This window comes from Rattus norvegicus, chromosome 4 (assembly GCF_021556685.1).
Source record: "Rattus norvegicus strain SHRSP/BbbUtx chromosome 4, alternate assembly SHRSP_T2T, whole genome shotgun sequence".
Taxonomy (NCBI): Eukaryota; Metazoa; Chordata; class Mammalia; order Rodentia; family Muridae; genus Rattus; species Rattus norvegicus.
In genome coordinates, this window is record NC_141537.1 from 85,234,111 (window position 1) to 85,258,361 (window position 24,251).

General features: G+C 50.3%; 1 protein-coding gene across 4 annotated transcripts in view; it reads right to left on the reverse strand.

The window, feature by feature from the left end:
* Positions 1–24,251, reverse strand: part of Crhr2 (corticotropin releasing hormone receptor 2) — a 43,076-nt gene that overhangs the window by 10,286 nt on the left and 8,539 nt on the right. The window contains 6 exon segments of one of the 4 annotated variants that reach the window (NM_001439349.1): positions 230–383; positions 2,524–2,641; positions 2,942–3,048; positions 4,550–4,635; positions 17,447–17,572; positions 23,757–23,847. In NM_001439349.1, the coding sequence (NP_001426278.1) occupies positions 230–383; positions 2,524–2,641; positions 2,942–3,048; positions 4,550–4,635; positions 17,447–17,572; positions 23,757–23,847 (682 nt within the window). 4 annotated transcript variants of the gene reach the window in all.

Here is a 24,251-nt window from a genome sequence, read left to right on the forward strand (position 1 = left end):
GTTTTGGGGGGACAGAATGGTGGGAGCAGACGCACCCTGAGAGTACAGGGGTGACAGGCAGAGGTGACTCAAGCATTGGTCAAGACTGCATGGGGGCGGTGGCTGTGGTTTGCATGGGAGTAGCAAGGCAGGTTGGGCTCTAGTCCTTGGCCTCAAGATGAAGGGTGGGGAGCAGATTTTATCAACAGTGCCCCCTTCCCAGGAGGTCCTCCTGCTCAGGGACCCTCACACCATCCAATGAAGAGGAAGAGCCACTTGCGCAGATGCTCCGTGGAGTACGTCATGACGATGGCCGTGTGCAGGTAGCAGCCTTCCACAAACATCCAGAAGAAGTTGGTGACCACAAAGTAGTTGAATATGGTGGTGACGCAGCGGCACCAGACCTGCATGTGGGGTGAGGTGGGGTGGGGTGGTGAGAGGCTGCTGGGACAGCAGAGCAGGTCCCAGAGGAGCCACAGGACCTGGAACTGTGGAACTCGTGGACAGGGTTCCAAATGTCAACTCCTGGTGGGGTAGCTCAGCCTCCCGCCTTCACTTCTGGGCAGCTCCTCTTACGTGTGCCTCTGACCTCCTTTCCTCTCCAACCTCTCCAGTCTCCCTTTGCTTATTGTGGCATAGGGGATGGAACCCAGGGTCTCCCACCTGCTGGGCAAGCAGCCTGTCACTGAGCCTACAGCCCTAGCCTCTTAAGACATTTGGCAATATTTTTATTTTGTAATAGGGTCTCACTGAATTGCCCAGGCTTGCTATGAACTCACTATGTAGCCCAGGTTTGATCAAAACTTAGAAAAATCTTTCTGGGTTTCCCAAGTAGCTGGGATTAAAGGCCTGCATCACCTTGTCTGATATCTCTTTTCAGTCTAGAAGGAGACAATGGTTGGCTTTCTGCCAGCTGACTGGGGCTGAACACTGTTTTCAATGTCCGTTTGGCTGCACAGCTAGTCAGACTGGGCTTCATGTAGGGATAGACTTTGAACTTTCACTTAAAAAGAAAGAAAACAAGCTAGGCATGGTAGCTCACGCCTTCAATCCCGGAACTCTGGAGGCAGAGGCAGGCAGATCTCTGAGTTTTGAGGCCAGCCTGGTCTACAGAGTGAGTTTCAGGGCAACGAGGGCTGCACAGAGAAACTGTGTCTCAAAAAACAAAAAACAAAAAACAAAAAACAAAAAAAAAAGAAAAACAAAACCAAAAAAAAAAAAAAAAAAAAACCCGAAAAACGGATGTGAGAGAAACAAGCCAGAGAGTAGGGTGGGGCTGCTAAGTTGTGTGTGGGGCCTCCTGCTGGCTTAGGGTGGGAGGCTCTTGCTAATTTTGAGGCCTCTACAAATCCAGGAACTTTTCTAAGTCCCAAGCCACCTTGCCCAGCGGTGAGAGGAAAGGAGACAGGAATGGGGGCTGTGCTCAGGACTGCTATTGGCTATTGTGTGACCTATCAACTGGACCTGCCCTGCTTCTCTGAGTGAGGAGAGGCTCCCAAGCATACTGGATGGATGTGGGGAGGACAGGCACTGGTCCAGAGTCTCATGTGACCCCTCTGAGCCAGGGTCCAAGCCATGGGCTTCCACATCTGAGGCTTTCTCCCAGGGTTATCTTACAGCCAACATTAGCATATGGAGAATGTGGAGACAGCAGTCAGCTGGGTGAGGGGAGCCCTGGGCAGCCTACTTCCTCCCTGTGTGGCTTAGCCATCTGGCCCCTGGGTATGGCTCCTAGGCTGAGCTACTCACTGCCCCGTAGCTCTGTCTTACAGCTTCAGCCCTGGACCTGAGTCCATTTGCTTGTTGTCTCTTTTGTTCTAGAGACTTGGTGGGTGGGAGGCTATGAACTACAAATACTAACGCTGCCCCTTTTCCAGGTGAAGTGCAGTCTCATTAGTGCCAGCCAAGATTGAGGCTGGCACTTACCTGACACCTCATTACACTGGCTTGGCCTGGAGACGGGCCCTGAGGCAGACTTCAGGCCAGACTGAGTTAAAGATCAAACTAGACCGTGTGTGTGTGTGTGTGTGTGTGTGTGTGTGTGTGTGTGTGTGTGTGTGTGTGTGTGTTTTGAGGGCCAAGCCAACCAAATACATGTACTGAGACCTCTATTAGGTAGGCCAGAGAATGGAGCTGGCCCTCTTCCAGGTTCAGTTTTAAGTGACTTAGCACTCTGCAGTAACAGTTGACACAAATCCAGGGTATACACCTACTATCTGGGGCCATGGAGTAGACACACCACACCAACAATGAAACCTTTACCTCTCTGAGCTTCACTTTCTATGTCTGTGGGAGGGGAATCAATCTCTTTAGTCCTCCATTGAAGATTAAGCAAGGAAACCCTTGATAGAGGTTAGTGCCAGATCCTGTCCTCTAAGGCACCTAGATTTGTAAGATGGCCGGGGGGAGGGGGCAGGGAATGCAGTGCTAGCTGGGAGCACCCCCAAGGCCTGCCCCAGGGTGGGCTACTACATGGGATAGACTAGGAACCGACAGACAGCAAGACGGGCACCCCCAAGCCGGAGGCTCCCGGAAGTGACCTACCTCATTGCCCTCATGCACTTCGTGGTCGATGAGTTGCAGCAGGAACCACGTGATGTTTCTCAGGATGAAGGTGGTGATGAGGTTCCAGTGGATCACATTCCGCAGGCAGCGGATACTCCTGCGGAGGCCCAGGTCAGGGTCAGCCAGGCTCATCTGGGGTTGGGGCTGGGTGTCAGCAGGATAAGGACTGGCTGGGAATGACCCTGCCTGGGATGAGGGTGGGGCTGGACCAGAGCCCGAGGTGCCCCTGGTGGTCCCAGCTGGGCTGGCTCTCCACCCTTCAGAAAGGCTGGTGGTCATGGCCCTGGGGCCTGCATTAAACCCACTTCTGGCTACTGTTCCTGGGTCCCAGAATGGAAGAGACAATGTCTGGGAGAGACGAAGACAAGGAGAAAGCAGGGTGGAGGTGTGGACTCACCGCAGCACTAGGAAAAGCAGGAAAGCAGCCACCAGGGCCACCACGGAAACACAGTGGCCCAGGTAGTTGATGATGAGGGCGATTCGGTAATGCAGGTCATACTTCCTCTGCTGGACAGACAGGCAGACAGGCATGGGAAGACAGAGGCATGGCTATGTAGGAGTAGGGCTGGTACTCTACGACTCAGGCTTCTAGATCTTCCCTCTGGTGGCTCTAACACTATAAAGGGCTAATGCTTGGAGGCACAGACTATAATCCAGCTACTTAGGAGGACCTACCTGGACAACTTAATGCCTATGCATGCATGCGTGCATACATGCATACATACATGCATACATACACACACACACACACACACACACACACACACACACACACACACAAATAAATAGGGCTGGAGTTGAGCATCCATGATAGATAGTTTGTTTAGCATGTGTGCTTCTGGGTTTAATCCTCAACAGCACACATTCACACATTCACAGAAACTGTAGCCAGGTCTCCCAACATGCATTTTAAGGGCGTATTTGAACATGAGCTATTCTGAGATACCCTAGGGCTGTAGATGCAGATTAAAAACTTGATCCTCCACAGTGTCACGTCTGGGTTTAGCCTATGCTCCAGCCTCTGCTGGCAGAGTAATTGTGGGTAAGATGGCCCTTGGCTGTAACATGTGTACTATGGGACCAGCCTTCCTGCCTTAGAAGCACTGACCTAAGGGAGGCCCAGAAGGGGAGGTGAGGACCGGTCCCTGAGCATAGCGGTGAGGATGTACAGTGCAGAACACTTAGGGTGATACAAGTGGAGTACAAGTCGGTCCACCTTGTCTCACTGCAAGAAGGGCCATGGGAACATAGAGGAAGGCCAGAGGGTTGTTGGGAGTGAGATCCCTTCTAGCCAGGCTGTACAGCTCTCCTCATGCTCCCCTGGGGCCTCTCTGGGACACCTGGGCTCTCATTCTGTGGCTCCACTTCTCGGAGGAGGCCAATGTTCTGTCCTCTACACTTGGACTTCATTTGAGGAAGGGCTCCAGACCATCACCTGAGAGCTTCCTTGGTGAATAAATGGAGGTATGGAGTTGAGTCATATCATTTTGGGTCAGAAATGCAGCCCAGCTTGTTGGAGGTGGAGCTCAAGGGACAAAGTTTGCCTAGCGTGTATGTGAGGGTCCTGGGTTGGGTCACGGTACTAAACACAATGACGAAGGGAGGCTTGAACTTTGGCAGTACCGAATCTATTTCTAGAGCAAGAGCCAGTGCAGAGTGGCAAGGACCAGGCAGGTCCAGCTTCCTGTTGGGATGGTCTTGGTGAGGTGTACTTGTTTCTTCATGGAATGATAGAAGCAAACTGTCAGATAGGGAAAGCAAGGCTCCATAGAAGAGAAAAGAACGTGCTCAAAGAGCCCGTTAGCCGCGGGGCACACGGGCGACATGGTGCCCTTTCTGTGTTTTACCCACCAACTTCTTGGAGGGGACTCTATGGAGCGTAGGAGATGCAGAGAAGGGGTCTGGGTGTCACTGAGGCTGGCTCTGTGGCCAATGAGGTCTTTGGCACTCAGCCTGAGTCCTAACACTCTGTGAGGACCTAAGTAGGGGAAGGCAGGGCACTCACCTTGTCATCCAAAATGGGTTCACAGTGTGAGTAGTTGACCCTTGAGGCCCAGGTCCCATTCTCCAGGCATTCTCTGTAGGCATTCCCTAGAGAAGGGGCCAACCAGCGAGAGTCAGGTCATGCTCCCTCCTCAGAAAACCCTCCCTGGCTCCCTGGTACCTGCAGGGTAAGGTCCACACTCCTTAGTTCCCCCGGACCTGAAAACACAATGCGGCTCCGAAAGCTAATATGAGTCATTTATATGAAAATTACACATAGGGCTTTATCTTACACGGTGGCTGAAAGGCACGCTGAAACCCATTTCAGACACACTCTTTGACTAACTCTTTCTGTGGCTTCTTTCTTTTATTCCTTTGCTACAGAGCTGGACCCAATTGTGAGTCCTGGGTTACGGCTGAAGATTGGCTGCTTTTAGCACAACAAACAGTTTCTGTTCCTTCTTCGATCATTTTCCGTGTGCAATTCCTACTCTTCTCCGACAGCAGCTTTCACATTTCCACAATAGCTGCCACTCTCACGGCATGTGCTTGCTCGCCCAGGTGCTCTCCCAGCTGAGTCTAACACACAAGATACACTTGCCATTCAGTCTTTGTTCTGAGTCTAACGCACAAGATACACTTGCCATTCAGTCTTGTTCTGATCCTTTCTCTACAGAGGAGGACACTGAGGCACAGGGCGAATGGAGGTTACCAGGACGGCAAGGTCTGGCTCTATGGTTTGTATTCTTGACCTCTAGGCCACCTGGCTGTGGAAACACAGAAATCTGGGGATGCAGGGTTGGGCTACTACCTGGGAGCCGTGACTGCCTGGCACGCCACTACATATTACATGTGTGTGGAGAACCAATATCCACACCAAAGCTGAATGTGTCCAACAGGACATTTTGGAGCAGCCGTACCCAGTGAATGGAAGCTGGGGCTTCATCAAGGGCAAAACATGAAAGCCAAAAAAATATTCAGACTCAGCTTTCAACCTGAGCTCTGATGCTGGAGATCTGGATTCAAAGTCACTCTCTCCATAGCTCGCCCCAACACCTTCCAGGCAGGAGGGGTGCCTTCTCCTGAGATCCCCCAAAGCCATCCACCAGTCTCTGCTCCACACTTCTGTTAGCAGAGAGTGCACCTCCTCTTTGATTACAATTCCGAATGATCCATTGTTTAGGAATGATTTGTACCAGGGCTCTACTTACTGGCTAATGGGCAGCTGTTCGTGGGCTTTCTTTTTTGGCTCATGTTAGATATACAATATAAAGCTAATTAAAATAAGTAGCTCGGAGCACAGAGTCATAGGGCTGGAGGGGAAACTTTAGATTGTTTTTGGAAGCAATGAGTTCTGAAAAAAAATTAAGTTACTTAGAAACTCACTTCCATTGAGCTGACAGTGAGCTCAAAGAGAAGAAATTATTAAGGAACACTTGTCGAAGAGTATAAAACAATGGGGGAGATTCTATTAGCTCAATTATTCTTTAATCTAGTACTCTGGATGCATAGAGTTCCCAAATTCGGGGTTTGAAAAACTTTGCCTCCAGTGCCATCAGCATGAGGTCCAACTCTTGTCAGGATCCTGAGTCAGCCAGCAATGCCTCACAATGATGGTTACCCTCAAACGAGAGACCCCAGGACCCCTCCAGGGCTCAGTCCCCATCAGAAAGAGATGAGAGATGGCTCAGTGGCCATAAGCACAGGCTACTCTTGCAGAGGACCCGAGTCTCTAAGCTTAATACCCATATGATGGCTCACAACCATCCCTAAGTCCAGTTCCAGGGGGATCCAATTCCTGGTTCTGATCTCTTTGGGGACCAAGAACACACATGGTGGTAAAAGAACATACATGCAGGTAAAATACTCATAAGATAAAATAAAATCTTTTAAAGGGAAAGAGATGATGTCCTCTGTAGACAAAGCCAGACTCCTAAGACCCTTCCATTCCTTTATCCAGTGACATTTCATACGTGGCATGTTGAGGGCACATGCCTTACTGTTGATAAGGAAGGTAGTCCTGGCCATGATTAAACACTGTGCATACTTTAAAACATCAACAGTAGGTGTCTCTTTATTGCTCTCAAGAATGAAGTTCAATGCTCTAGGCATGATACTAAGATTTCTCCACCCCTGGACCCCATGTTGCCTAGCACTCCAATCACAGCTGACATTTACGTTAATGGGTCTAGTACATGCCTTCAGCCCCTAAGACACTGCATGTTCTCTGCTCTCCAAGAAACTCCTGTTCATCCTCAGACTAGCCCCACGCCATGTCCACACGGCCTGCTCAACACTGCAGACCTGAAGCCATCGTTCTTCTCCCTCTAAGTACCTCTTCTGGAGAGCCTCAGATCTTGGAATACAGCACTTCACCTTTTATTGCCCTTGGACTCCATCAACACATACATTTTTGTATTATTGCGCGCACACATGTGCTTATGTGCACAGGAGCACTTGGATCCAGTTTCACAAAGCAAAATTTACTTTGACCGCAGCTATAATATTTTCCATTCTACTCTGTTCTAATGTATCTATTTGTTTCATACATAAATGCTAGTCATGACCCACAAAATCGATTTCATGGTCCATTATTGTTACACAATCTGTGGTTTGAAAAACAAAAATCTATTTTAGAGCATTTGCAACGATTCAGGGTGGGCTCTGTCACTTCGAATCTAGTCCTTTTCTTTGCTACTGGACTTAAACTCCCTGGTGACAGACAAGTAGGCAGAGTTTGTATTAGGGCCACTGTGTGCCTCCCCCTTCCTCCCCCGGGAGCAAGACTTTGAGGACATGCAGATAGCATCGAACTGATTTAGATTTGCTAAACCTCCAAAATCATTGTCTGAGATGTGGGATGTGCAAGTGAAGAGGACTTCCCTCTGGGCCTCAGTGCTGTCTTGGGATGAGTTTCTGGCTATCAACACTGGGTACCAGAAGACTGGAAGGTAGATGTGCCTGTTCTTTGGGGGAGCTGTCTGCTGCAACTAATGAGGGCACCAAGCCCTCAGGCACAGCCTTGGACAGGACAGTGAAGGAGCCCTGCTCCCTCCTCCCCTTAAACCACAGGAGGATGGGCACATACAGTCTGAATTCAGATGTCCAGGCTGGGACTGTGACTGGATATAGTGCAGTGGGTACCTGTTACCACAGCAACACAGGTGCACCTGCTGAGAATCGAAGTTGATGGTGTGCAGTGTGTCCTTCCAGGGGCATTAGGACCTGGATGTTACAGGTGGGGATCCCCAGAGTGGCACTATTGAGCAACACATGCTCCCCATGATAGGTGACAAAGCTCTGATAATACTTTCTCATTCAGAGGCTCACCTGAGGTGGTTTAGAAGCCTGACTGGGAGATGGGAGCCTATCATCTAATTCTAATTTTGTCTCTGGGTGTCTAGGTGACCATGGCCAAGTCTTTTTTCCTTTGTTTTGGTTTCCCCTCTCAGAAAAAAAAAGTCATCCCCATTGCTTCCCAACGATGCCATTCTGATTTTCAGTAGGTTCTCCACCTACTAAGTGGGCTTTTCCATTCTGCTGAATGATAAGCATGAAGCCTTTCTGATGGCTCCAAGCATTCCTATTTCTAAATACTGTTTCTCTATTACCACCTTTACCTCTCGTGTCCTCACTCACAAGGTAGGGACCATGTAAAGCAGACTGGTCATTTGGGGAAATAATTTAAGAGACAGGTTGAATATAAGAGAAAGAGTGAGACTGTTTTGGGAGGAGGAGATATGTTGCCATTGACTATTTGGAAAGATTTATAAGGAGGGCAGGTGATGGTACGGAGATGGAGGCTAAACGTGACATTTACAGAAGTCAGTGAGTAGGCTTGGACCATTCAGCACCACGGACAGCAAAACCAAAGCCCATCACCGTCTCTGTAGGTGGGAAGACCTTGGAGAGCTCCTGGCCACTTAGGTCTACGGTCAGTCCAGTTCCTCTAGCAGTTTGCACAGTAGCTGTCTGTCACCCCAAGGGTCCAGCTGTTCACTTCTACCTGGTTCATGCTGGGCTAGAATTGTTCTCTTGCTGATTCCTGTTTTAAAAGGCCCTTCTCTCTCACCCAGCCCACAGAGCTCCTGCAGTTTATCTCCAGACAGATCTCCTAAAGCAAGGCCTGCATTTCCCTCTCATCTGGCCCCTCCTTAAGTGCTGAACAGAGCTGAACACACAGGGATGGACCAAGGTTGCTGATGTTGCCTAGGTTACTGGGGAACTCGAAGCGTGCTAGACTCAGTGCAAACCAGAAGGAAGAGTTGGCAACCTTGGAAACCTGAACCCTACTACCACACCTCGCAGCAATATACAGCAGGAAGCAACTAAATCTCTCACACACCCAACGACAGGTCAACCCCACTGCTGGAACATTAGTTATCAAAGTCCAAGCCCCTGTCCTGGGGAGCATAGGTCTCAAATGGCAAGCCCTGTAGAAGCATCTCTTACTTTCCAGACAGTCCACACAGTCTTTGCTGCTTTGAGGGGAGTGCATTAGACATTGAGTCAGGGGGCACCTCCTTGAGAATTTAAGAGTGGAAAGAAACTTCTCCCTCTTTTGGTCTATTTGGAATCAAAGAGGGAAAGAAAGTTCCGCAGGGCTGGGCCTCCCATGGGGAACACATCCTCCTGAGATGATGTAGAGCCAGTTTATCTGAAAGGGGCTTTCCCACTGCACCTAAGCTCCCTGAAACCAGCTGGGCCACCTCTGCAGGGTGTGCAACTCCTAGTGACCACATTCTGAGAAGGCAATGCCTTAAAGACCACATACCCCACCCCAGTCACTCTGCGCTTAAAGTCCAGCTGTTCCCAGGTAAAACCATTTCTTCACTGAAACATTGGACCTTGCCTGATGAGAAGAAAGTCTACCCAACTTCTCCCAGCCTAGCCTTCACTGTCTGACCTGGGTAATGGTGAGATTTGGTGTGACTAACTGTTAGCGACCACTGGGGAGGCATAGCCAGAGCCGGGTGGTTGGAACTTAGTCACGAAGCCAACAGGAAGTTCCCTGAGCCTTCCAAATGAGGTGTGCCTCTCCGAGAGAGTGGTCTGTACAACCCAACGCTGATACAGCACAGGATGGGATGGATCTCGGACCCCTTACATATCTCGCTTGATCTTATCATAGCCCTTAAGAAGCAGGTGACCAGAGACTGGGAAGCTGGGGGTGTTCACACTTGTTCACACTTGTTCTAGGTCAGAAAGGTTGTTAAACTGAAGGCCTGGGAATCTGCCATTGCCAAATTCAGATACTGGGTTGCAAGGGGCCTCATTGGAGCCATTTGCCTATGATACCTAGGGCCAGAGAATGCCCACCTCATTGCTGTTAGGTTGTGTGGACATTACTCTCTGTATTTTAACTGTCTACACTGGACCAAACGCTTCTTGGTTCTACGGGGCCTTTTACTTGTTATGTTCTACCATCCCATACTGAGCCAAGTGGGGACAGCCACCTCTACTGACAGGAGACAACGGAGAAACTAAGTTACGGACACACTGAGCAATGTATTAGTGGTCACACTAGGTCCATGAAAGAGGGGAGGGGTGAGTGAGATCCACTTCACTGAGGACATCACTGCTTCCTCAGGAGAGGAGCCTATGGGAGAGCCCCCACATGGTACCCTAGCCTCTGCCATCCCTAGCCATGCTTAGGGTCCTATGTTCTATGATGTTGGTCTGCCATGATGCTAGCCTGAAAAGGGACTAAAAAGGAGGTGAGCTAGGTACCATGAAGCACAAGCTATTCTGGAACCAAGAAATGAAAGGGAAAAGGAACCTTCCAAAAGCACAGAAATGGAGGCCCAGTGTAGGGACAACACTTGCCAGAGGAAAGACAGGTAGTCATTATGAGAGGACTTAGGCCTGGTTCTCAACCCAAGGCTTTTGCAAAATAATGTCTGAAGTGGACCTGTGGCTGCAAGGCCCAGCCCCACCCCCAACAACAGAGCAGCCTTTTGAAGGCCTGCCTCCACCCAGCAGCTTTTGGACATCAGACATTCTCAGGTGGGATGCACAGTCTGCTTCCTTCCAAGAGAGCATGTAGAGAAACTATATCACCCCAAAACGACAACCTCTGTGGTGTAAGGTGTTCCCCTCATGCCTTAAACAGGGACATACCTCCTTCCAGCCCCCTGATCACTGTCTGTTCCCCTCCCCTCCTGCCCCTCAGTGACAGTTCCCTGCAGAACACAGGGAGATGTGAGCTCTGTTCCTTCTCCACGTTGACATGGCTTCGCGAGGTCAGTGTCTTCTCTTCACACAGATAACTAAGAATGCAGTATCAACAATAGCAAGGAAATGAAACCAGATGGATAGATCTGGAAAGTATTTTATTAAATAAGGTGACCCAGCCTCAGAAAGACAAAAATGTCACACTTGATCCCTTTTATTGTTTGTGTGAATGTAAATAAGAGAATATGAGAGTGGGCACAGACTATAAAGTGACAGAGGAGATCAGGAGGAGATGTCGAGGAAGATGTGTGAGCTGGGGTGGCCAAAGAAGGATAGATATGACATGGAATTGGGAAGAAGTTGCTGGGGCAGGAGAGTGGACTGGGAGAAGGAGGAGCAGAAACAACAGAACCTAATTATTTATATCCTCAAAAGAACAACAACAATAATAGCTTACTAATATATGAATAGCATATGCTAGCGAAAACATACTGGGGCAGGAAGAGAGCTTGAAGCATAAAGACACTCGCCCAGGCAGCCAGGCAACCTGATTTGATCTCTGGAATCCACGTAAAGAACTGATTCCATCAAATTGTCCCCTGATCTCCACATGTATGCTATTGTGTGTTCTGTACCTCCCACACTATGCACACACAATAATGAAATTATAAAAGTCAACATGATGAAGAAAGGAAAGAGAACTAAGACAAAAAAATCAGGAGGTAGCTAGTCATCAGGGAACCCTAGCCCTGCACTGAGGCTGTCTCCTACATCTCAACTGGGTCCTTGCATCCCCCTGCCTCTGCAGGTACCACACAGGTACCACCTTTCTGTCTGTGGGGCATGACTGGAGGTGGTCAGCAGGGCCCAAGTGACTGAACTTGAGCACAGCTAGGAACAGGCCCTTTGGGGGTACTCCTTAGGGAGGGCTCCAAACTACTGCAGTTACTGGTGGCAGTCAGAGGGAAGGCAAGGAATGGTGCTGAAGGGATGAGCAGGACAGGCCAAGGTTCCCAGTAACCTCGGACAAAGATTCAGATGGCACATCTTGAAAATCAAGCAGCATCCTTCCAGAATTCCTGGTCCTGCACCAAAGGGCTATGGACAGTCAGTCAGCATCTTTGGGTCTTACAAGACTGAAGGCTATCAGTACCTCCATGGTCCTCCTCTTCCCTGCTCACATACCCTCTACATGACACATCTCTGACTCAGTTCTTCCAGCTCCAGTGAAATGCTTCCTTCAGGAAGCCTTCCCAACTTGCTCTTGATCCTCCCATTGGCTCTGGCAGCCATCACGGCAGCCATCACCTCAGGACAGACTTCCCTGTCTTCTGGGCTCCTTCTGAGCATAGTTGGCCTTTTTCCTACCTGAAGTGACAGGGCAAGGTGGCAGGAGGTACGTGGACAGTTGTAGGTACTGGTGCTCTCTCTCCCCCACTATGTTTCCACACCTCACATGATGGGGGCACCTATCCTGCCTTCCCTCTCCCTCCTCAGGAAAACAGTCCTCACACACAGAGAACTTCCTGCTTATGGAAAATGAAAGAGTCTGAGGGTGACCATGTGTCCCCAAAGACAGAGGCAGCCCCATGCATATGCCACATGCTTGCTGTCAAGGCCCTCCAGGAAGTCTTCTAGGCATGACCCAGAGCGTGCTATGTCCCTTATCCCAATCTCTGACTGTTTGGGTAAGTCTGGTTTATAAGCAGTCTAGGGCTCTTGAAGCCAAGGGCTTTGCTACTTTTCTTGGCACCTCTGTCCCATGATGCTGAAGAGGGGATTCCTGTCCAAGGACACAACCTGGTGGGAGGTTTCTCTGTCTAGAGACTGCTTAGGTTCTATTTCCGTTTTAGAATGGGGTTCTAAACGGAAATGGGAAGTGAGGCTTCAGTCTTCTCCCTAGGCTAATTAGAACAGATATCCCTTCTCTCCTTGCCTCACAGACAACTCGATACATACTGGCCCCATTGTTCCCTCTTGACAGGGACAAGGAGGACAAGGTGGAGACCAGTGCTCCCAAAAGATGAACTACATTCTGTGGAAGCAGAGAGACCTCATAGGAAACCACAGGGCCATGGCAGAGAAGGAAGGCGGGGCCAGGACAGGGAGAGCAGGAAAACACAGGTGATCTGTGGACCGAGAGATCAGGGGTAGAGAAGGAATAATAAGAAATGGGGAAGGGAGAGAGTTGGAAAGAGAAGACAAAGAGATTGAAGGAGAAGAAAGGAAAGAGGAGGAGAATAGGAGGAAGGGAGAGAGGGGAAGGGGAAGAGAGAGGCGTGGGGGAGAATACTTGGAGATATGGGTCAAGATTCACAGGCTCAGAGAGGTCTGTGATGGGGAGGTGAAGTAATGTGAATTTAAGTGCTGTCTCCCCAGTAAGCTGTTACTGGAACCCCACTTCTTCTCCCTCTAGAGGTGGGAACCTGAGACCCAGGAAGGATGGGGGCTCACCCTGGACTATACCAGGATTGGTTTTAGCTCTTGGGATTTGAACCTAGGCTTGGGAAGTCTAGGGGAGACCTGTCCACCTCTCATTGGAGTCTTAGGATTCTTGGCAGTCAGAGTTTGAGCAAATGAGCAGGAGCCACCACGCTCCCTACTCATCAGACTGCCTACCTGCAAAGTACAAGAACGTCCCTCCCTCCAGAGACCACTGCAACAAGCTCCAGACTGAGCATCAGTGGCATCGTCCAGTGGTGGTCAGGAAGCATCATACCACTATGCTCCTGGCTGGACCTCAAATCTAGCTCCTTCATTCAGTGACTCCCAAAGCTTGCCAGTACCCTTTGTTCCCATTTTTTTTTTTTGGTTCTTTTTTTCGGAGCTGAGGACCGAACCCAGGGCCTTGCGCTTCCTAGGTAAGCGCTCTACCACTGAGCTAAATCCCCAGCCCCCTTTGTTCCCATTTTTAATTGGTGTATATTAATGGTATGAAATAATAGGCTTCATTGTGTCCAATGTCCTTTTCCTAATTTTATGATTATCATGGTGTATGTGTTACATGTATGCTCATCCATGACGAGGAGGGTGCATGCCACGGCACACATGTGTAAGTCAGAGGACAAGTCTGGAGTCGGCTCTCTTCTTTCACCTTTACATGGGTTCGAGGGATCAAACTCCGGTCCCTAGATTTGTAAGCTGACCTCTAGTCACTGGACCATCACATCAGCCTCTTCCCAATATCCTGGTTTAGGGAGACAGATCTGGAACATGCTGTGTAGTCCACACTGGCCTCTAATTCACATGATATGTCTGCCTATCCCTCCCAAGGGCTGGGATTAGTAACATGCATCACCACACCCAGCCCTCTTTACAAAGCCCTTCTCTGATTAGCCTGACAGAGCTATGGTTGAGGATCCTTGGTCCTTTAGGAGAGAAGTTACTTTAGATCTTCAAGCCTCTGTTTCCCCATGTGTAGCATGAGGATAATCCCGAGTCCCCATCTCTAGGCATGGTAAGTAAATTGGGAAGACAGGTGTACCAGGGCTCAGTGTGGTAGAGGGGACACAAGCCCTAAGGTGGTTCTGCCATGGACTCGGGGACTCGGGTGCATGACCCTGCCTGAGTCCCTTCCCTTTGGCCATTGTTGGCCGTGGCATCTGGTGATACTCTCTGCACAAGACCAATGACAGCTCTGATGTGCTCTCTGGCACCTGCTCCCACACGGTTCCACAGTTGCCCCATAACTCATCCCCACCCTGGTGCCCTGATGCTCTCCTGGGCTGTTGCTACCTAGATAGCTGCTTCTTGGATGCCTCTGCTCAGAGGTCCCCTTAATGCCTCAAAGCAAGCATATATCCCCCCCCCCCCATTTTCTACAATTCCTGGTTCCTTGCCGTTTCCTCTCCCTTTGTCAATTCCAGCATCCAAGGCCCTGGGTGTCATAAGCAAATGGCTCCAATGAGGCCCTTTCCAACAGGTCATGTGGAAACCCTCCTCTGCTCCCAAAGTATCTTCTCCACCAAAGGGCTGTCAGTGTTCCTGACCCCTCCCCCTGCACCCCAAGACTAAGAGTACCTCAACCTAGCTCTTCTTTCTCACAATCTTGCTCAAGCTCTTTCTTATTGCTACAATAAAGCCCTTTGCAGGGCTGTGAATCTTCGGTCCTCCATGCCTCTCTCTGGTCTCATTAACTTTTGTCCTATTATATTCTACAAACTCCTTAGTTCCCAGGCACTAAGCACACCTCACCCACAGGCCTCCTATGGCTCTTTCTGGCCTGGAAAACCTTCATTTGCCCATCTTATATCCACCTGCTCAACCAAACCTGCCTCAAAAGTGCAGCTCAGAGGGCTGAGTCCTCACTAACCCTCTAGACTTGGAGGTTTGAGTCTTCTCAGGTCCTCCTTGCAAACTCAACTGTCGTCTCTCCTGGATTTGGTGTTGCCCCGAGGTAGTTGCATAAGGGTCATGGCTTCCTGCCTGGCCTGGTGCATAAGAACTCTGTGGTACATATCCACGCCTGAGCTCCGCAGCTAGGGTCTGAAAACAGCGTGGGTCTTTAGGGGGCCGCAGGAGTGGAATTGTGGGTAGTAGGCTCTTCTGGTGATTCAGGCACCTGGCAGCGATTAGCACGTAAAGGTTCTGTGCTCAGCGGAGTTAACAGACCACAAGCCCCTCTGCAGACACTGCCATCTCCACAGAGCGTTTCCTATCCTCAAGCACTATCTGCCTTCTGAGAGGCCGGGAACTGGGGAGGGAAAGCGTGCCCGTGACATGATGAGATTAGGAACTTCCCTCAGGTTCCTCGCTGAGTGGTTTTCTCTTTTTAAAGAAGGAGCCCACTGAGAAGGCCAGCTGAAGACAGCAGATAGAGGTGCTGGGCTGGCCCCAGGTAGGAAGAGCATCTATTGGGTATTTCCACTGCTGCCAGGAGCCAGGGCTGACCAACTGCACCCTCCCAGCTCTAGGTATCTCTCTGAGCCAGCACCCCACCCCCAGACCTGTGTTCCTAAGGTACAGGCAGCACTTTGGTCCAAATGAAGAAAATTGTTCATTAGATACTAAGGGCTAATTGCTACCACATTTACCGACCTCAGTGGCATCCTGACCCTTTTTTCAGTTTCTCATTGGACTTGATGGGAGGGGTCTGGTATGCGATGTCCCTGCCTCTCCTTCTTCCCATAAGCTCCCTGATTTTCCTGAAGCAGGGCAGTTAACACTCTGTACTCTTATGTCTAGTGCAAATGCAAGGGCAGTCTCAATACTGTAAGTATAGTTGCTGTAGCTGGCACACAGTAGGGGTTCAGCGATTGGTTATATGATGCTGTGCTGTGCTCAGGTGGGGTTCCAGGCTGCTTGGAGGGAACAGGGTAAGAGCTCACAATTAGCGTCCTCAGACTCCGTCATTCCCCCTTTGCCCTGCATGGCCCTTAGCCTCAGTGCTTCTGAATTAGGTACCTGATCTTCATTGCCCAGTGTTACAGAGGTCACTTCCTCGAAATACAATGCCATTAGCTATTCCTGAGAGGGAACTTGAAGGCATTTCTCGCCTACCTCCTGGGTTAGGATCCTCACTACCTCTCAATGAGATCTGTTTTAATTGTGCTTAGCAGGCGTTGATTGGATGATGGGGAAACCTTCGTCAGTGGCACCTCTACCTCCACAGATGTTTCCTTTCTATTAGGAGCATCCAGTCTTAGCTTCGTCAGAGCAGGCTGCTCCTTGAGCCCAGGGAGTAGAGCCTGGCTCTAGTGCAGGCACTGTGGCCTTGCTTTAAGTACCTATAAGGTGAAGGTCTTCTTGCCTTCAGAGAGCTGGGACATGCACGTGTGAAGGAGGTAGATCACAATTCAGACACTACTGCTAGGATGTAAGGGCTATAGACAAACAGCTTGCCACAGAGTCTCATCAGTGCCATATTAGCATGTAGGGCTGGACAGGTGAGGATGTCCAGTGGGCGAGCTATTGCTACCCACAATCTCACAGAGCTCAGTCCTGACTCCCATGCCCTGGCTTCCATTTGTATTGACATGTGCACATTGACACAAACCCCAGATTGAATGCCCCTCCACCCCAACCTCCGCTTCCCTCTTCTTTTTCCTGTAGTGTACCTCTCAGGGGGCTCTCCAGGAGGAAGGAAACTGAAGGCTGTTCTAACTGGGAGGTGGAGGTATGGACCTCATCCAAACCCACAAGTTACCTGAGGTTGAACAGAGGTAATGCAGCCCAGGGCTCCAGACTCACAAGCCAAGTGCGTGCCAGGGGTTAGGGAAAATGATGATCCCCTATCTCCTCTGGCTTCCCGGACTCTAGGATTGGTATGTTCCCCGATATAGGAGCTCATCTCGTGTCCCTCTCCCCTCCCGATCTCTCCTCTCCAGTAGTTGGGTCTGATCCCCTTAGTCACACTGTGGGTACTGGACTCGGGCCTTAACATCGGTCTGCTGTGTTGCCTTAGGGATGTGAGAGGATTGAATGAACAGAGACCCGAAGGGACGCACATCAGGCACCTAAACAGTGTGGGAGCTTGCCTCTAAGGGGAGGAAGCATTTCCTATTCTCTTGCTCAGTTCTTTCCAAATGTAGCATGAGAACTCTGGGCAAACCACCACTTAGCCTGGGTTAGAAGCGGTCGTAGAGTTAGGAACAGAAGGTGTGCCCCCACATTTACAGAGTTCCAGAAATAAGCGCTTCAGGGTACAGAGACCCTCGGTAGGTGTCCAATTCAGGGTTCAGAGCCCTCCCCTCTTCCTGAACCGCCTTTCTGGGAGGCCAGCACGAGACAAGCAAGGGGCACTCACGGGTCGTGTTGTACTTGATGCCGTTGAAGTATTCGGGGCATGGTCTCTCCACTAGGGCTCCAGGCGCGCTCTGGGGCCAGCAGGTCCCGATCTGGTCCAAGGTCGTGTTGCAGTAGGAGTAGGGACCTGGAGACAGGAGGGAGCGCACAGAGGCTCAAAGGGGGTGGCCCGAGCACGGGGGCCCCACTCAGACCAACGCTAGAAGAAAGCCATGGAGCAAGCCCGCGTGCCGCTACTTCTCTCGCCTCCTGCCTACCTTCGGGGTCCGGGGGCTCTCCCCAGCCGTCCAAAAGCAGCTCTTCGGCCAGTGCCAGGCTGCAGTTGGCCTCCAGCAGGCTGAGGAGCAGCGCCGCGTCCATTGCGCTCCGGAGCCGCGCGCGTTGGGAGTGGGAGTGCGCGCCCCGCGTGGCTGCGAGGGACCTGGCGCGACGCGGAGCCACCAGAGAGTGCAGCGTCCAGGTGCCTCCCCGCCCACCCCGGCCAGCCCGGCAGCTTTGGGGCGCCGCTCTCAATCGGATCACTCCTAGGACCTTGGCCAAGAGAAGCCTCGGGGCTCACGGAGATGAGGGGCCGCCTGCTCGACCATGACCAATAGCGGCGTCGGGGGCGGGGCTCTATCTCCAGCCCCGTCGGTGCTCTCTTGACCAGAGAAGTCTCTGGAATGGTGGCAGGGCTGACGATCTACGGTCTGGGGTGGCTAATAACCCGTCCGAGGATCGAGGGTCGCAGGCCTCGGGTCTACAGGAAATCCACACCACCTTCCTACACCCGTTGCCAGCCAAAGTTGGTCTGCTCCTGACCCTGAAATTTATCCTCCCAAAGGAGTACACTAGAGATGGATAGGGGCAACAAGTCGGCCCAGCAGCAGATTTGTGCCCTGGGGAAGAAAATGGATTGAAGGGGCCCCGGAGGGTTGCAGACAGTTTACCAGAGAGGGTCTAAGAGAGATGGAGAAAATATGGAGTAGGTAGATGGCTCTCAGCAGGAGCCAGGAACTGGTGACAACGCCAGATTTCACACCGGCAGATTTGCCACCAGCAGCGAGATGAGAATATCTAGGAAGACATTAATTAAAATTATCTGGAAGACTTGATGGTTTTAGTATCCTGGGCACCAGATAGAGTGAGAGGTGAAAACAGGTCTCTTTCTCCTGGCTTAAGCAGGGCTATCTGAGGAGTGGAGAAAAGTCACAAGAATGGAGGGGTGAGCACCCTGTAGAGTGCTCAGGGTGGGCCTATAACTGTGGATGGGCCTAGGTTGAGGAACCTGCCTAGGTGTTTTTTTTTTCCAGTCTGGATGCGGTTTTGCCTCTCTTTTCTGTCATGTTGCCTGAGGCAAGAGCCTTCCTGACTTTTCTCCACCAGTGGCATGTTTTCTGAGTTCCTTCACAGTCCAGAGCATCTATAGACATGGTGTAAGAGGGTCTAGAACCAGTCCAGTCCTCCTGCACCCTCCATAGGGGACCAGGTGCTAGTGAAGGCCAAAGCCCCCCTAAAGAGGCCGGTCCTCCAAAGAACTTGCCATTGCTTTTGTACAGTCTTCCTAGCCTCCATATTAATGGTGCCCTCATTCCCTCGCACAGCAAGTGAGTTTGTGAGAGACTGAGCAAGTGGTAAGACCAGACTGAGCCCTGGACTCTCTCTAGGACCTGCCAACTGGCAGGGAGACAGACTACCAGATAGATCTGTCCTCTGCCTCCTGGATGGACAGTTGGGACTCCGGTCCAAATCTCGGCAGTCTTAGGTCTGAGCATGACTGGCTGAGTCCGTCCTCACAGGGATGCAGTCTCCTTCACTAGCAAAGGATGGCCCTTCATATACTGTCATAGCACAGAGAAGAAGGAAACCAATTCAAGTGCAAAGGGTGACTTTATTCCTTTTTTTTTTTTTTTTTTTGGTTCTTTTTTTCGGAGCTGGGGACCGAACCCAGGGCCTTGCGCCTCCTAGCACTCTACCACTGAGCTAAATCCCCAGCCCCGGGTGACTTTATTCCTAATCAGAGCCATGGCTCAGGAGACACATACCACAGTAAGGAGGTGGTGAGCACTTCTGACCTACCCTTTTACATGCAGATTTCTACAGAATAGGGACTGGGTGACTTGCTTGCTTGACAGAGTTTCCTCTGGAAAGTGACCACTTCAGTGTCAGGACCAAAAGCTACTGTGCACCCTAAATGTATGAATACTTAAGACCTCTAGGATCCTAGGACATGTCACCATTTCTTCATAATATCATGTTTACAGGCACAGCTGGTACATGATTCGTGATGTTAAGTAGGGAAACCAACTGGCTTCACAGCTCACTCTAATGCTCGCAAGGGGGCAAATGCAGAAATGGCAAGATGGCTTTCCTTAGGTTAGACCCAGCTCTATACAAGCAAGGTGGAGGCTGTTTAGTAAAGAGGAAGAGGGGGGTGGACAGAGGTCCCTGAGGCTTCCAGTCAGTCCTATGGTAGACCCAAGCTAGGCATGAAAGGACACATATTTGGAAAGTAGGTACATTTCAGCCTAGTGGGGCCAGGAACACTGCAGGGTAGGTTCAGGGAAGTGGATCAGGTGCCAGGGAGGGCCCTGTTGTCATGAGGAATTGGGCTGAGGGATGTGTTTCTGCTACTCAGTGTCTCACATCTTGGGTCACCACTAATAGAAGCTATGGTGGTGATGAATAATGCTAGGCCAGCTTAGACACATCCACTGCACAGCCCCATCCATGCCATTAAATAGGCCTGCAGAGCCCACAGACACTACTGTCAGAGTGCTGCACTCAGGCAAAACTACGCATGCTCTCATTCACGCCCCCAACCATGCAAGTGCCAAGTGGACAACAAGGCTTATAGGGTTAGCCGTTGCTTCTGTGAGAGGCTGCCCTCCATGACAGGGTGTACACAGGAAGTCTTTTTAGGGATGGCTAAGGACAAGCAATGCCATCTTATTCTGGGAGTTATAGTGAGGTGTGGAGCAACTCTCTTAAACTATGACATTGAGGGATGCTCCAGGTCATACCTCCCCTAACTCTGCCTAAGAACAGAGGAGATGACATGGTGTCCGGATGTTCAACAATGGATCCATGCTGCAGGACCAGGAAAGGCTGTAGTGATAATCCCACCCACATATGCACTGTCCAGACACGCAGAGAAGGAAAGCCAGTTCCCTGTGCCAGTCTGCCAGCTGTGCTCATCTCTGCGGCACCACAGCCGGCTTCCCATTTCCTTCATAGGGAAGATGGAAAGACTTTGCAATTGTGGTCACGTCGTCTTACTTCCACATTTAGCTCCGCACAGCCTCCAGGATGGAGCCAGTGTCTTTGGCACTATAAAGAAGACACTTGGTGAAGCCCATCCCCCATCTTCACTCTGTTGCTGGCTGAGCCCTCTGTGCTTTAGCCAAGGTCTCCCGCCATTTAGAATTCCCTTCAACTCTGCAGCTTCTTTTCCTCTTCCTGCAAGCATGCAACTGTGGTCTTACCTCTTCTGCCCTTACTGCTCAAGAGGCTTCCCTAGTCATAGGGGCTGCTCTAGGTCTCACTAAAGCTCTACCAACCCGGACTTAGCCAACTCTACCCACCTGAGGTTCCATGGGTGGGCAAGCCTAATTTTCCCCAGAGTCCCCAACACCCATCAGAATGCTCCAGAGATGGTATCCATCACATGGGAAAACAAACCAACAAACCAACAAACAAACATCAAAAGAACCAAACAGGCTCCTTAGCCACAGGGCTGAGGAAAACCCAGGGTTCTATCTGCCTGGCCAGGCTCCCTTCCCCTCTAATCATAGTATGCCTTCCTGTGTGTGCACACATGAGTGTCTTTGTGTATGAGTAGCCATGCATCTTGGACTGGAAAGTTACTTAAAAGATTCCTTGGATGCCTCTGGACCCTTATATTGTCTCTGAATAGAATAAATAATATGCCTCCCAATAATTCCCTAGCATTTTTCAAATATATATAAATGCATGTGTGATGAATAAAATAGAAACATTCCATTAAAATCTTGCTGGAAGTTATAATTGCTCTCCTGACTCTGTGGATTGTTTCATTTATTTGGACCACAGGGGCATACAGCACAATTGGTCATAGCCTTTGATTTACAGTCCCTTGTCATCATCAGCCCACATACACATGGACTAAACTTGTTTTATGGTCATTTCTTTAATGGAGGCCTTTGTATAGCAGTGACCATAATGAGCTGGCCGCCCAATGGAACAGATATTAGCAGTCAGGCCCACAGGTGCCTTCCCGGAGGAAGCGCTGTCTTGAAGGTTGCATTTGTTCCCCCTTGCTCCTTTTTCTTCCTTTTCAGGTGTTCGAATGTAAGAGTCTCTGAAGGATGGTGAGCGCAGTTTTGCTTTATTTTGCACTTCTTAGTCAATTCCACATTCTCCTAACTAGTGGACACAAGAGAAGAGACTGCTCCCATGTGGGGACAACAGAAGCAATTTCTGCAGCCCAGCAGGCATCCTAACAGTTCCCATGTCCACCCCAGGGCCGTGGCTAATGAGGGGTGATGTGTCCTCACAGTGGCTGCTAGGCAGCGTCACCAGCGACGCACTGGATGAATATTTAATGACACAAGGAAGCATTCACTCTCAGTTATTAGAGAGAAGCACAGGTTAGAAAGCCATGGCCACAATCACAGCTTGCTTCTGGCGAAAACAAAGCAAAGTGAAAAGCCAAAAGACCTCAAAAAATAAAATAAAATAAAAAACAAACAAGCAAGGTGAGGCTCTGTGGACGAGGAACTTATCAGGGACTCAAGGTACTGTCAAAACTGCTGTGCTGTGAGTTAATGAGCTCTTACCTTATGAGTCAAAAAGATTTTTCAACCAAATTTTGTTTAAATTTAGTTCAGGTGTGTTTTGTCAGCAGACATAGGCCCTAAAAATTAGGCAGGGAAGGCAGGTGTCCAAGAGGAGGACTTTCTCCCTCAACTCAAGTTGGGGGTGGGACATCTGTGCCACCTTTCTAAACATCTGGGCAGGGAAGACAGGGAGAGGCCAGGGTGTCTTTGAACAGCAGTGTTTCCTCCAATGAAAAAGTGAAGGAAGGGATGGCACTCCTGAAGTAAGGGGCCTCCATCTCATCCTGCCTATGTCTGCTAGGCATGGCCCATGCTGTCTGTCCCCTCTGCCAAAGTGTGCCTTTTAGATAGACTTCAACCCTAACTTTCTCTAATGGATGAAGAAACTGACATAGACTAAATGCTGCCCCTCCAAGCTTTCACACTGCATTTCAAAGTCCTAATACCTCAGAATGTGGTCTTAATTGGGTCTGGGATTTTTCCAGAGGTGATTCAAATAATATGAATGCAATTTGGCCAGTAGGCACAGTTCATAGGATGAGCAGCCTTCTAAGAAGAGGAGGTGGGACACACCCTCTCAGAGGAAGACCTGAGAACAGGAAAGGCCAGAGAGGGGCCTTGGAATAATCAACCTGAGCCATGCCCTTCCAGACTCAAGAATAGGGAGAAGAGAAGATGAGTTCGAATCCAGCCAGCCACCCAAGTAGTCTAGGAAACTCATATAGACAGGTGCCTTGCCCAAAGCCACAGAGCTGCTTCATGGAGGAGGTGGGACAAGATTGGTCTGTGACTCTGAGAGCTGAGTTCTGGACAGCCCCATAATAGAGGTGCAGGCGGTCGGATTTAACTCCTTTATGTCTACCTCGGTTGTGTTCGGATATGCAGGGCTGGCCAGCACTCCTGTCCCCTTGAGCCCTGACAGGTTCTGAGCCACAGGATACTCTCACCCTCCTAAGTTCTCTTTCCATGGTGTTTCTGTGAACCAGCCCTTTGGAAGTCTGGGAGAGAGGGAGGGGCCCTAGAAGTATCTCCCCAGAGCGCCTCAATGTTCAGCAGCACGTCCCCTCACTGTGTGAGTCAGCTTCTGGAAACCTCAGAGGGTCAGAGCCCAGAGCCTGGCTTCTGTTTCACAGGACCATACTGGGGTGATGCCTGTAGCCACGGCAACCAGAGATGTTTTTACACCTTCTGCTAGTCTTGCCTTTTGACTGAGTTTGAAAGCAGAAGGGTCATCCTCTCTCTGGGCTCCCAAACACACCAGTGTAGCCGATATTTTCCCCCAGGTGTCCAGATAGGGACAGTGAACAAGAAGAGACTCTCTGGCCAAATTCTTGCCATTGATCCAGATCCCACAGTTCTAATGGAATAGGATACTATTCAAAGACCTCAATGAAGAGGCCAAATTGGGCTTGAAGGCCAGTGTGCTACCCTGTGTGCTTCTTTGCGTAAGCTCCAGGGCCTCCCTCAGGTCCCAGGATTACTGCAGGATGGGGTGGGGACTGGCAACATGCATACCTGAAAAATTCCGAGTTGTGGTCCTATGGCAGTACTGCTCCAAAAGTGTCCACAGGGGCTGGTCCTGGAGTGCCTGGCCTGGTTGGGCCACCTAGGGGAACAGAGAGGGGGTTACTGGCCAGGCACCCAGTCATGCACCTCACTTCTATTACCTTTCCTGCAGAGAGGGACAGTTCAACAGGGAGATACTCAAGCCCTCTTGGAAAGCAGTCCTCCTGCCTGGCCTGGAATCCCACAAGAGCTGTACAAGTGGTCTAGGAAGGGACACCTTTGAGGCAGGACTCTATCCATTCCCTCAGCCCCCAAAGGTGATTTTCCCACCACTGGATGGAATATACCAATCTAGTCCCCTGATCTCTATCAGTAAAGCTCCCAGCAAATGCTTGCAGTTGGCCTTCTGGTCCTGTGGTAATTTTAAGTGTCTAGGCAAGGTGAATGTATCCTAAACTTAGAGAGAGAGCTGAGGCGGGAAAGGCAGACTGCAGTTTAGCTCTC